Source organism: Rhipicephalus sanguineus, chromosome 8, assembly GCF_013339695.2.
Source record: "Rhipicephalus sanguineus isolate Rsan-2018 chromosome 8, BIME_Rsan_1.4, whole genome shotgun sequence".
NCBI classification, from domain to species: Eukaryota; Metazoa; Arthropoda; class Arachnida; order Ixodida; family Ixodidae; genus Rhipicephalus; species Rhipicephalus sanguineus.
In genome coordinates this window covers 71,917,692-71,931,558 of record NC_051183.1, presented here as the reverse complement: position 1 = coordinate 71,931,558, position 13,867 = coordinate 71,917,692, and the positions used below count along the sequence as shown (strand labels likewise).

General features: G+C 46.6%; 1 protein-coding gene across 1 annotated transcript; it reads right to left on the bottom strand.

The window, feature by feature from the left end:
* Positions 1-2,444: 2,444 nt before the first annotated feature.
* LOC119402090 (actinia tenebrosa protease inhibitors) lies at positions 2,445-13,662 on the bottom strand. The gene is made up of 5 exons (XM_037669194.1): positions 13,392-13,662; positions 7,334-7,489; positions 5,032-5,196; positions 3,643-3,892; positions 2,445-2,607 (listed from the first exon to the last, which is right to left on the bottom strand). Exons 1-4 carry the CDS (start codon positions 13,462-13,464, stop codon positions 3,648-3,650), a joined length of 639 nt encoding a protein of 212 aa, XP_037525122.1. The 5' UTR covers positions 13,465-13,662; the 3' UTR covers positions 2,445-2,607; positions 3,643-3,647.
* Between the last annotated feature and the right edge of the window lie 205 nt (positions 13,663-13,867).

Below are 13,867 nucleotides of genomic sequence, written 5' to 3'. Positions count from 1 at the left end.
ATGTATTCTAATAAATGGAGGTAGGCTGTGTCAGGGAGGTTTGCCAACAGTTTCACTGTTATGCGGTCCCGCCCTAGAGCCGTACCCCGGCGCATTTTAGCTGAGGCAGCTTTAAGGTCATGCAACTTAAAATGAGCATCGAGTTGGTGGTTAGGCTTACGACAGTACGTGTACGCCGGGCCAGTCGGGTCCTCCGTGCGAGAGAGATATGAATCGCACAGAGCATCCGAAAGCTGTGCCGTCGTGCCTTGGTACCCATGCAGAGTTCGCCGGAGTTGCTTTCGCGTCTCCCCTTTCGTTTGAGAGGCACCTATGAGACTGCGAAAGAGACGCGATTAGAACCCGGGCGTTTTTAGTGGGAAGCAGACATTCTATTTCTGCACCACTTTGGTGGAGCCGCACGTAACCCTTAAACGACGACACATTGCAGACTACGGATCACAGCGCTCCAAAGTTATGTCTCCGTTTGGGCTTCACTTTTCGAAGCTCGCTCCGAGCACACCCCTGTTCTAGTACACTCTACCATTGCGAATGCTTGCCGCTGTTCGTGTCCCATTTTACGCCGATTGTACGCGACCAACCGCAGCATGATTTTGCGGCGGAGACAATCCGGTAGTTCGTGTTATCGAACTCCCCCGAGCTAGTGCTAGGCGTGTCGCACCTTCTTGCTCAAAGGAGTTGTGCGCCGGTTTGCCACTACGATCGCCTACGTGTACCCGTCGTACCGGAGCACCTCACAAAAACAAACGTCGTCGAAAGCCTGGCGTCGCGACGCCTTCCGCTCTTGCACAATGGCGTCCACTCTTAAGGCCTGAACACACGTACGCGTTGCAGCGCGTCAGCGCGTGGCGTGTAGACGCGGCGCCGCGCCCTCTCCAATGGAGGAACAGCGTGCAGAGCTTCGTGTAGCCGCGTGCACTCTTCCTCCATTGGGAGAGGGCGCGGCGCCGCGTCTACACGCCATGCGCTGACGCGCTGCAATGCGTACGCGTGTTAGGCCTTTAGGGTGAACACGGCTTAGCGTGGCCGCGTTCCGCAGAGCGCCAGCGCAGACGGCGCCGCCGTACATCGAATCGTAGAGGCGCATGCGCATAGGAACACAGGTGAGTGCACGCGAAGAACTTTGCGTGATCTGCTAGATAGCTCAAGCCATGGAGGAACTTTTTTTTTTAATTGGGCAGATCCCACGTGTTGTGTTAATCGGTTTCATGCGAAGCAGTCAGCGAGCACTTCTAAGCGGTATTTCATGGCTTTGAGCCAAGCGTTACGAGGTGGATCGACGTGTTCTTGTAAGTGTAGTAGCTGTGTGAATATCGCGGGCTTACCAGGCACATCGACAACACTGGCGTTTCAAGGGTAACTTATGGTGCGACGTAACCTCAGCCGTCACGTTAGAGTACATACGCCAGTATTTTCGAAACTAAGTGCACTTTGCGGTGCACTCATGTGAATACCATACTTAACTTTCGGTAATGTATTTCTCCGGGGTCGAGAAATGCTCCAATATAGGTTCCTCAATCATAGGAATACAAATGTAATCTTTATAGACTGCTATAGGAGCCGAGTCAACACTGAAACCAGAGACGTTAATCTGATATGACGCCTGTACATATGTAGTGTTTATTGCTTTCTTGGACATTGGATAACCAGCATCACAACCACAACTGACGTTGCACCGATATTACGCCTGCATGGGGTGTTTTTTCCAAGCAAGTTCATAGACTTGGCGTGCTTTTGTGGTACAATAACTGATTGCCACGCAGAATGCTTGGGCTTGATCCTGCTGGGATCCTATTTTTAATTCTTTCCATTCGTCAGGTCAACGCTACCGATGTCGGTTTTTCTTGGTCCTCTCGAATTTAAATTACCGATGTCTCTTGTCGCCGTTCTTTGGTAGATATAAAGTGTCGATCACCTGTGGTGCATACCCGTACACCGCGGCCCGTGGTAAACGGATATGTGCCACACGTGTCTGGAGGAAAGGGTTTGACGACGTACGTGACAGGATTTCAACTTTATTAATGTCACGACCAGACAGTCATATTCGTCGAATCCTCTTACCCTCCCATGCCAAATTTGGTCTACATCAAGTTAACGAGGCGATCACGGGAGCACTGAGATGTAGGCGGATAGATAGATAGATAGATAGATAGATAGATAGATAGATAGATAGATAGATAGATAGATAGATAGATAGATAGATAGATAGATAGATAGATAGATAGATAGATAGATAGATAGATAGATAGATAGATAGATAGAAGCGCTCAAAGTGCCTTGAGTTCGCTAAGAAATGCTTCGCATTTACAAACAAGACAAACAGCTTCGCTGCTCTTCCATGTTACTATAGTGGAAGGGCTCTGAATATTTTTAGGATTGCATAGGAAGCAAACAAACGAAGAGCTTCAAAAGAGAGCGAGTAGTGAACAAGAATATAAGGCGAATGATTGGAAACAAATCTTTTATTTACTTTAGCGCGTGGATCCCCGTGGCGTTGGGCTTGTAAGACCACGGAAAATTTCGCCACCAGTGTCCCTTATGCAACTGCAGTGGCTCATATGACGTTTTTATGATGCAGTCCCAGATTATAAAGTTGGTTATCTCGCCCTATTGAAAATGAATAAAGGTTGTCAGAAATAATGTGGACATGCGACAACTCGAGGTTAAGAATAGGATTTAGAATGCAGCTTCAAAGAACAATAAATATTAGAGTCAGCTTGTCTAGCTCGTTTAGAGTGCTGATTGTTCTGCGAAGGTGGCGATATTTCTAGCTTTCTGAAAAGTATTGCCTATCTGATATTTTGTAGTCTTATTAGAAGAAAACGGACCGTAGAAGTGATTTGCACTAACGGAAGCCTGAGAGTTTTCATTGCACAATACAATAGTCTCTACACGCAAATCTGCCTGTTTAACGGCATTCAGGGCATTCATTTTCACTGTTTTCATTGGAAGCTTTTGGAAGGTAGAACACCTATACAATATTGCCACGAGTAAAGATCGGCCAGTAATGTTGCTGGCACGCTTGTATGTGCCGCTGCTGAAAAGGTGAGGACGAGCTCGTGTAAAAGACGATGAGGTCGTTTTGCCATTTTCAACTTATCTTGTAAGTATTAAACAACGAATTCTTGGCCAATACCCCAGAGTGGGTATATGCCATAGTGTAGTAGGAAAAAACAAAAAAGAAAAGCCAGTGATCGGACCAGCCTGACGTTCTGCTGTACTGCTAGTTAGAGGTTTCTGTTACAGCATCACGTGACAATATTCAAGAAACACACTACACCACAGCGGGTTTAAGTGGGTTAGTGGCGCTGCTCGAAAACCCTTGAAGAAGTCTGCAACACCATTAAAACTGGGCTAGCTGGTTGATTTTCATGATAAGTGTAGCGCAGAAAGAAGGACAGGCACTGACTAATAAGGGTCGGGTTTAATACACAGAAACGAATGAATACAAAAGTTCTTGCGCTGCTTTTACCTAGTTGAACAAGCCAGTCCACAAACTGCGAGTTGAATAAAGATTATATTAACAACAACTTATTACTCTGGACCGACACTTCTTTCGCGATAGCTCTGAGCAAACTTTCAATAAAGTGCAGCTACGCCGGTGCTACGCAGAAGAAAGCGCTGAAAGCATCGACGGCCTACCTTGTCTAGAACTTTGCGTCGAGTAACTTCTGGCTATTTTCAGTGACATACTTTCCAGCGCAACGGTTCAGGCAAGTATAGTAGGAACGGAAGTTGTTCAGCGTTCCTCCGCAACCTCTGTACCAGAACAGGTGGCACGTCTTGCTGCTGTTGTCGAACAAGAAGCGGAAAGATCCGAAACCGCCCTTGCAGTAGTACCCTTCGCTGGGTAGCACGCTGCATGGGTTGACATTCGGCCCGGATGGCTCCTCTGTTGGGATAAAGAGAAACGTGTTTTGGTCGTGTCACACCGTTCGCCTTGCACATCAGATTTGTACTCCCTACGGCAATTAATAGACTTGCATCGACGTCACTGAAACCGCCATGTTAGAGCACAAGCATGGGGGTGGGGCACGAAATTTGCAATGTCGCATTAATCTTCTATAAACAACACATGCAGCTTCTTTCGTTATTCACGCAGAGAGGCGTTCCTTCCACGTCATTATCATATTGAAGCAGGTTCTTGTTTGTCATCAGAGCCGCCATCCTGGAGTGTCAGTACGTTCAGAAGCTGTACCCATGGCATCACGTGCAAGCAATCCATCGATTACGAGGGAGTAGACAATAATAATACCAATAAGGGCTGCTTTAGCTATAGCAATATGCATCGCTGATAAGTCTAAGGGAATAAATGCAAGTTAAGATGAGGAACATTTTCCTATTGTGGATCTTCTGGATGTGCCTCGATTCGAATCTTCAGAGCTCAGTGAGTGTAAAAATAAGCACGTATAGCATAGATGGTAGGCACGTTTCGATTCTTTCGCGGCCCCTGATACTGCTTTACCGGCATGGCTCAAGCGCCTCCTGGAATTCGCATTCCGTAAATAGCCTATGCCATAGAGTTTCATAAAAGATCTACAAGAGGGAACGGCGGCGCTGCGATCGTTCAGCGGCCATTGGAGTGAAGTGTGGAACATTGATTTGCGTAGCCTTCGTGCTCGCGGTTTCGAACGGACTTTGTTTTGTTCATTGTTGTGTTTGCTTTTGTTTCAGATAAAAGATGGGCTCGTTGTGAACCTCGTGAGCTCATTTGAATTGGTAAGCCAAAAACGGTTAACGTGTTGAAGTGGGAGCGCTGAATATTTGCTTAACTTCGTCTTGTGACAAACCTTCTGCAGAACCTAAAGAAACCAACAGAGAATGAAGCTACGGAAGATATAGGGGGCATTACTTGTATGTTTTTAACTGCAGTACAGTAATTGTGACATAAATGGAAAGGAATTAAAGTGGATGCAAGATCAACGTGCCGCCGGTACGGACCGAACCTACAACCTTCGGATAACGTGCACGCGTTAGAGGTATTTCGGAACGCTGATTTCTTAGGGAAGGTAAGTAAGACAGGTCACTTACGTCTCATGCATGTTTCTTGGCAGTCCCGCATTGTAGGAAAGTTGTTTCCATAATACGTGCATTGCGAAGTTCGTACGCAGGTCTTTCTCCTTGGGTCGTAGTAATACACAGGGTAAGAGCCAAATTCGCACTTGTATTCAGTACGGGGAGCCTTGCACACTGCCACTGAAACGTTGAAGAAAAATGACAGAAGCTTAGCCGAACTCTTAGATACGCTTGGGCAAAAAATCTTTTGTAATTAAAGAACGATTAAAACTGATTGACATATATGGGGATTTACACTTTTGAGTAGAAGTGCGAAAGGTCACGACGCATGCTTAGGCCCTGTCTCGCTGAATAGTTTCTGTGTAAGCCTTTGAGCTCCCTGGCCTCCTCTCATTTGTTTCCCTCTCTCTGTCTCTTTCTTTGGGTCGTCAACTGAACCTTTGCAAAGAGCATAGCGATAGCAAACGATTGAGCTTGTGCAAGGTTCTTACGTGAAAAAGAAAAAAAAATGCTTGCCAAACAAATTGTTAACTGCAATGAGGGTGAAGGTAGTTTGTTACATACTCGTCATACCTCCCTCATCCCCTTGAGATCGATTCGCAATTTTGTCCCGAGACTTTTGTGACGCTTCCGGTGCGTCTGTTTACTTCCATCTGGACACCTCCGGTTTTAACTTAATTTACTGTTTCCACTATGGCGGTTCACTTTACTTTCGGTTTGCCCTTATGGGTTATAGTTTAGTCTCAACCGGTCTGAACATTTACCTAATTCCAGTCTACACCTAACATCCGGTATAAGGCGTAGCTATGGAAAACGTCTGATCGAGAGAAACCGAATTCGCTCCGAATTCATCGTCGTCATATTGTGGCCAACTTATCGTCATCCCTCACAAAAAATGTTCAATGAAGCCCAAGGAGACACTGCCTTCAAGGAGGAGAATGAGGAAGGAATAAAGTTGTATTGAAACCAGCAGTTTAGTTGGCTGGGCATAGGCCCTCCCCCCCCCCCCAAAAAAAAAAAACAAAAAAAATCGGCACATCCCACGCATCGCGGAAATCGATTTCATGCGAAGCATTGAGAGAGTAGCTGCCTATGCTGCATATTTTTTTTTCCTTTGCTACAATTACGAGATGAATCGTTGTCTTTGTGTGTAGTCGTGCGCGAATTGTGGGCTTACTAGGCTCGTCAACTACACTGCCGTCTAAAGAACACGTTATGGCCCGACGTAACGTAACTCACGTTGTAGCACATACAAGGCGGTTTTGCGGGCTAGTTAGTTGTGATAACTGTAATTCATTTCTGTAGCGCAGAAATGAGGACACAGACGCAAGAGAGGACACGAGGACAGACTAGCGCCCGTCCTGTCTTTGTGTCCCCTCTTGCGTCTCTGTCCATATTTTTTCGCGCTACAGAAATGAATGCCAGCTAGCACAGAGGTCACATTTATCGAAGCAAGGGGCACGGTACGTTGTGATGATGCGCATGGTATAACTATCCATCTTTGGCGCATTTCTCCGGGGTCGAGGAAGGCTTGACTATAAATAGATGTGTCATAGGAGTAGACATGTAATGCTTATTACGTTGTCATCAAACAGAATAGCCAACACTTCAGCCACGATCGACGCTATCCCTATATGACGCCTGTATTGGGTACTATTGCGAAGCAACTTCAAGCAGTGACGTGTCTGAGTGGAAGAATACTTGAATGCCACGCAGAATGTCCGGGTTCGATTCCGGCTCGAAAGGTGATTTTTATTCTTTGGGTCCATCGGGATTTTTAACTAACCTACAGTGCCACCGGCGCCGGATTTTCCGCGACACGGGTTCCTTAAAGCTCTCGCGTTAAGATTTTGAAAATCTATTCTCGCCGTTCCTGGGTTGATATGGACTGTGAATCACAGTATCGGCGCCTCGACACGCCTCGAGACCTCAACTCCTGTCCTGTGAATCCGTCGCCGCCAATACGAAGATAATTGTGGGTGCCGCTGCTTGCCGCGGGGGGGCGCTGACAAGCGGCACACCGCTGCGACATGTTTTCCGCGTGCTTTCAGCGGTAGTAGTACAATGTCTAGCCACTGTAGTAGTAGCTGCTATTGCTTGGTAAACTCGGTTGAACCATATTTTTGAGGCACTCGGTATGCGATGTCTATAATGAAGCGAGAAAGGTGAACAGTTCGCAAGTGTGCTTCATTATTTACGGCTTACGTTACATAGTTTGCCCCATCGAAACTATGCTGATTTTTGCAACGAGGTCATTATTGTCATTTACAGAGTATGCACGACTGTGCAGCGAGTGACATGGGCAGATAATACTCACTAGTGCGACAGCTCCAGTCACATTCCCTCTTCGAGGTAAATGGGGCCAACGGATTGCACGTCGACACACATCGTTTATAAAAGGGATTGTACTGCCAGTATGATTTCCAGCAGTACCCTGCCGGCAATACCAGCGAGCTTGTGAGGCATCTGTTATCTGAATAAGAACAACGAGAAAACGAAAATGGCACGAGGTCAAATAAAAGTGTTGCAGAAAAAAATACGAAGAAAAACTAGCAGTGCAAGATTTTGACTTTTTAGACAATAGCCTGTTTGTATTATACATTAATTCTGCAATTTCAAAGCAAACCTATACAAAAAATTACACCATCTCCCGCTAAAGGGGACCATGAGGCGATGCGAAGCCGGAGCACTTGCACGATCGCGTTCCGTTGGCGTTTGTTGGGCATGCTACCGACCTCGCGTCGTGGAACGCGAAGAGGGATGCTACGCGCGTCGTATCTTCCATCTAGCCTGGCCGTTAATTCTCACAGGGCGAGCGGGGAACGCGGTCGACAGGCGGGCGAGAGGGGGGCAGCGTGGAAGAGGAGAGAGAAGCGGAGGGGACGCGCATGCGCTCGAGCTCATCGCGGCGTTGCGCAGGAGAGAATTTCGGCATGTCTAGCCCGCGTTTCAGATGAAGAGTGGAAAGGGAAAGGGGAGAGGGAAAGTGGAGAGGGGAAGTGGAGAGGGAAAGTGGAGAGGGGAAGTGGAGAGGGAAAGTGGATAGGGGAGGGGTGAGGGTGAGTGGAGAGGAGGTGTGTGGAGAGGGCATGCGCATGCGCAGTAAGGGTGGTCACGCCGCACACCACCACCACCACCACCACCGGATTGAGCTCCGCCTTAAGATACTTCGCATCTAAAACAGCATGAGGACTGTTCACAATTGAGGACTAATATCAACGTTAAAACGCAAGTATATAATATTTTGTAGGTGTTCTTTTAGTTTTATCAAGTGCTCAGAAAACTCTATGCGATTACGTTTGTTTTTTAGTTCTGTTGACGTAAATTGTGTACTCAATTGTTAAAAAAGGGTACAGCTTTAACTCGTGTGTGATTCTTTGATTGTTTGCCCATATTTGCATGCTGCTGTACGGGTGGCACGGCATAGTCAGGCAGAAGCGTACCTGTAGCCGTGTTCCGTAAGAAAACTTCAATCTTGTCCTAAATAAATGCGTAAATCAGGAAGAATGAAACCAAAACTGTTGAAGGTTCAGCACATTGAATTCATAGGTGGCACGGACGTATTTTCAAGCTAAAATCTTGACAGTTGGGCTAGTTGTGCATTCACGGTTGAGAAAGCTGCAGGCAGCGACAAAATTTATTGATTGTTGCTTTGATAATTATCAGTTGATGGTGTAGCGCTTATCTTATCTCTTTCTCACCCTGAATTATTAGGTAAGGAGAGGACCACGTGAGCGGCCCAACGAAGGCGGTATGATAGATAGAGAGATAAATAGATAGATACATATACAGACAGACAGACAGACAGACAGACACATAGATAGATAGATAGATAGATAGATAGATAGATAGATAGATAGATAGATAGATAGATAGATAGATAGATAGATAGATAGATAGATAGATAGATAGATAGATAGATAGAAACAATCAATATTTATGTGGTTCGCTCAGAAATGCTTCGCATTTAAAAATACCAGTCTGAGAAAACGCAAGGAATGTGAAGATTCAGGAAAGTTTTAAAATATGTGCATAATACGGACGTTTACTAGGAAATTATGAAGCCCTTATTTTGATCAGTTATGGGGTTTTGTACCTATTTGAATTGAAGATAGCACTTCAAGCACACAAAAGACACGTTGCTGACGCATTCTTTGTTATTCAGTATTAGAGACGGCAATTATATTATGTCCTTTGGTGTCACAGCATGACAACTACTAGGTGACATAGTGCACAGTCGCAAACTCTAGAACATAACAATTCAAATCAGCGATGTATCCTGTTGTTCACATTAACTACATAGGCTGTTCTTCGCTTGCAGTGAAACCTGAAGCAGGTGTTTTTAGAGACCTAGTTCGGTGGGGGTACACATTGACCAATAGCGTATTGTCTCCGAAAATTTTAAAATAGCACTTGTTTGGCAAAATATGAATAGAACATCTGCGGCTCGCGCGCGCCCACAGGAGGTGTGGACATGTGTTGCATTTTCCTTTGTCCTCAAGTCTACTTACCGCATGGCGTGACGCGCAACCTCAGCTGACGGCATTATTTAATTCGCTGAAAATACGTAATCTTCATGAAGTCCGAATACTTGTATAAGTGTCAGTAATGCTAATAATAATGTCTGGAGTTTTCCGCGCCAAAACCACGATATGATTATGCGGCACGCCGTAGTGGAGGGATCCGGAAATTTCGACCATCTGGTGTTTAACGTTTTCTGAGATCGTACAATACACGGGCCTCTAGCATTTCGCCTCCATCGAAATGCGACCGCTGTGGCTGGGATCGAACCTGCAGCCTTCGGGTCAGCTGCCAGCAATGCCAGCGCTACGTTCTTTGGCCTAGACCAGGGGTCTCAAACATGCAGTCCATTCGCCAGCGGCCTGATTATAGAATGACTGCCTGTATTCCATATTTTCTTCTTAATAAGTACTCCACGAGCTTTGCATCCACACTGGACAGCTGCACGCCCCAGAAAGAAAGCAATCCCGACGGCGTGTTTAAGCGAGTGTGTTTAAAACTTTAGCAGCTATTTCGTGCTTCACAAGGAAGAAGTTATCTGACTTCGCTAAATGGAGCTTGCATTAGTTTCTTGCCTAACGCGATTAATAACACTTCGATCGGGTAAGCTACACAGACGTGAATGGTCTCAAGCATTTTTTTTTCCTGAGGCACCTAGTGCTGTCACCATTTGTTGAAGCATAACCGTGGAACGAAAGCTATATTTCAGAACCGGAGTCCAGATTTCATTCTGTCTGGAGATTCGTATTGATATGTTTCTCGAATCCTGACACCAAGTCCCTTTCAGAAGTGACCCCCATATATGAGATATGGGAAAGATCTGTTAAATGGCAAGGTTAGCTGATATGTTGTGTGGATATGTTGTGGACTGGTGTGGAGTGCGCGTCTCGCCCTTATTCACGGCCCTACACTGTGCTGCTGCTCACACCAACGACGCAATGAAGAAGCGGAAGCGCGTTCATGTGCTTTTATTATATTTTTTTTACTAGAGAGCTTAGAAAACCAACAGCCCATCTCCCTTACGTCCTGTGTAGGTGAGGTGGCAGAGCATGTCTTCCACAACGAAATCTCAAGGTTTATCGAAGAAAACAATGTTTCCTCACAACATGGTGGGATTAAGGCCCGGTCTCTCAACCCAGGACGCTATGAGGCTCATCAAGGCTCATATACTCGACATTAACACCCGGGACACGAGGGCCATTCTCGATTTCGACCTGGAGAAGGTTTTTGATAATATGCATCAGTAGTTAATTGCCCACGCAATCTCGAACCTCGGCATGGGCGCGGCCTTTCACTCTTTCCTTAGAACTTTCTTCGAGGGACGCAGCGCCTTGCTCAAGGCCAGCAAAAACTCAGTGATAGGGGCGCCTCACAAGGCTCCGTCATTTCACAGCTTTTGTTTAATATCGCCATGGTTGGTCTATTGGAGGGTCTCGGGAAGACTCAAAGCATGGGACGTACCGTTTACGCGTACGACATAACGATCTGGTGTGCCGGAGGCAGAAACGCGCACGTTAAATCTGCCCTCTAAGAAGGAATCGACTATACGGACTCCTTTCTGCAGGGAACCAGCCTGACGTGTTCACCGATCAAATCAGAGCTGCTCTTGTACAGACCCAGCAGGCGGAGACGCAAGCCAAGAGACTAGAAACCCCTGGCAGAGAGCGACATAATCCTTCACACAAAGAGTGAGGACACAACCCATAGGGTCGCATCGATCCGCATCCTCGGTATGATCGTGGAGTCGTCGGGCACCAATAGCCAAACGATACTCCGATTCGCGTAAAAGACGGACAGCACCACAGGTTTTATCAGGAGGGTCGCCAACAGTCGCAGTGGTCTTGGAGAAAACAACCTGGTCAGGCTCATCCACGCGTTTCTACTGTGTCACATTACGTACGTCGCGGCCATGCATGTCTGGCAGAGTGCTGAGCGGGATAAGCTAAACGCCATGCTCCGGAGGGGCATCAAAAGTGCTTTTGGACTCCCAAACTACACGCAAGTGGAACGACCCCTCCAGCTGGGAACTTACAATACGCTTTAGGAAATTGCGGAAGCTGAGGAGAGGACACAGGTCTTCACACTCTCGGGCACGAAGACTGGGAGGCGACTTCTGACAGACATTGGTATCCCTCCCACCATGGTGCACCGCAATTACCGGGGGCATTGAAAAAAACCAACGTGAACAGATTATCGTTTTCTCCGTTCCACGCAATATGCACCTGCCGTGAAACGTGGAAAGAAGACGGGCTCGGGTGGTGGCGACCCTCGGCAGGGTAGCAGAGATCCCTGAGGAGAGCTGCTTTGTCGACGCGGCCCGGCACAGGAACATCAACAGATACGCGGTAGTATGGGTCAAAAAAGCTGGTTTGGTCATCAACGCCGCATCAATCGAATGTTCGTCCTCGAAGGCTGTCGAGCAGGTGACCATCGCCATTGCTCTCCTCGACGAGAAACGTGCGAACGCATTCAGTGACTCCCGGACAGCCATCCGGGCCTTTGCCGTCGGCGCCATCTCCAAGTAAGCACGCCGTATTCTCGGTGACAAAGACATTTGTACTTACTTCTTAATGAGGCTTCCTGCTCACATGGGCCATTTTGAAGGAGGCCTGACCAACCTCAACGAGCTGGCCCACTCCAAGGCACGAGGTCTAACGTTCCGCGCCCATGGCGGTTCTCCCCAGCTCATAACGTTGCAGAAGGGAGATCAGCTCACCACATCTAAGGTGGAACTTCTGTATTCTACGTACCCTAAAGAACGTCATTAGAAAACCTATCTCACTGGCAGTTCCTGTTTCGGCAAGTCTTATTATGGTAACACGTCTAGGGCCAGGCGAAGGGAATGAAGAATCTGCTCACAGTCATTGAGTGATTTCGAAAATCGCAATTAAATAAACATCAGTTCTCTAACCTATGATGTTGAGGTGGCTTTACAAACTCCTGAGGGTCTTGCAGGCTCTGCATTGGAGATTAACGGCGAGTACAAGCACCAAACCACGCCATTGGTTGCCGACAACAAGCGAAACAAACAGCTTTAGTTTGGCCTGACTACTATTTTGTGTGTAGCAGTGAAGAAGGAATTGTTTTCCAGTCATCGGTTATTAGGCTTGAGGTGAACGTCACATCCACGAGAGAAACTTGCAATGAACAAATCCTAAGTGCCTAAATTCTGGCGTGCGTTAAATAATAATAAAAAAACCTTCATCTAGAGTTGGGCTAGCCACGCGTTCTTGACTACTGAGAACGCAGTCTTTTATCTTGAAACCTCGCGAATAAATTACCATTACATCAAAACAAACGAAGCTGGAAGAGCTTAGGTTTACTGTAATAATTCGTGGGGACCTTGAAACGTAGAAATAAACTTACCTAGTAGGTGCAACACGGTGAAATTGTTGCAATCGTCCCAAAGAAAAATTTCAAGCCTAGTGTAATATTCTTTTTTTCATGTGACACACGCAAAAAAGAAATAACTGCAATGTTTTGCGAAGTGCATTATTCCGGCTGCAGGTAGTTTTCGTATACGCATTGTTCAGTTGTTGAGGCTAGACTGTGTAGCAGAAAATTATCCAGTGCAAGGCGGCGGTTGGTGTTGGCAAAGAAAGCAGTGTTTATTGTAACAGCGAATTTGCATACCACAGACGACGCCACCATTGTTTTCCCCTATAATTATTGTGGTCGCTGTTACCCACTCCAATTATGAAAACGTTCTCGTAGCTACGTATTGACAGATGATATGCAGGATCTAAACGCGGCTTATTGAAGACCAACGCGCACACCACTACTACGCTAAAGATTAAGACTGAATATTGATGTAACTTCACAAAAACACAAAAAGAATATGGCGCAACACCTACCTTCGGGCGAGTAGCTCGTGGCCGCGCAAGATCCGAAGAGAAAGGCGGACAACAAAAGTGCACACGTTTTCATTGTGTCCTTTTCCCACTTGTGTGCGGCAAGCGCTTTTTCCGTTGCCCTACTTATAAGCGCCGAGCGTCCGTAGCTTGGGTGCAAGGCGAGCAGGTTTCAAACCACGGACAACCTAGGATGCCCCAAGCACACCGCGTCAGGAATTCGGCAGTCTTACGCTATGCAATGTTCTCAAGCATCTGTGATATAAACTGCATATGCCCTTAACATTCACGATGTGCTTTTCCAGGAGCACATTGTCTATTGTTTGTGCATATTCTGTAAAAACCAAAAAACGCACGAAGAGGAGGATCGCCTTGGGAAACGCAACTTTCTTTTATTGCTCTGTCATAATCAGACAAAAACATCGCCGTTATTACTGGGAAATTACATTATGTATATATAGGCGGCATACGCAGTGCTG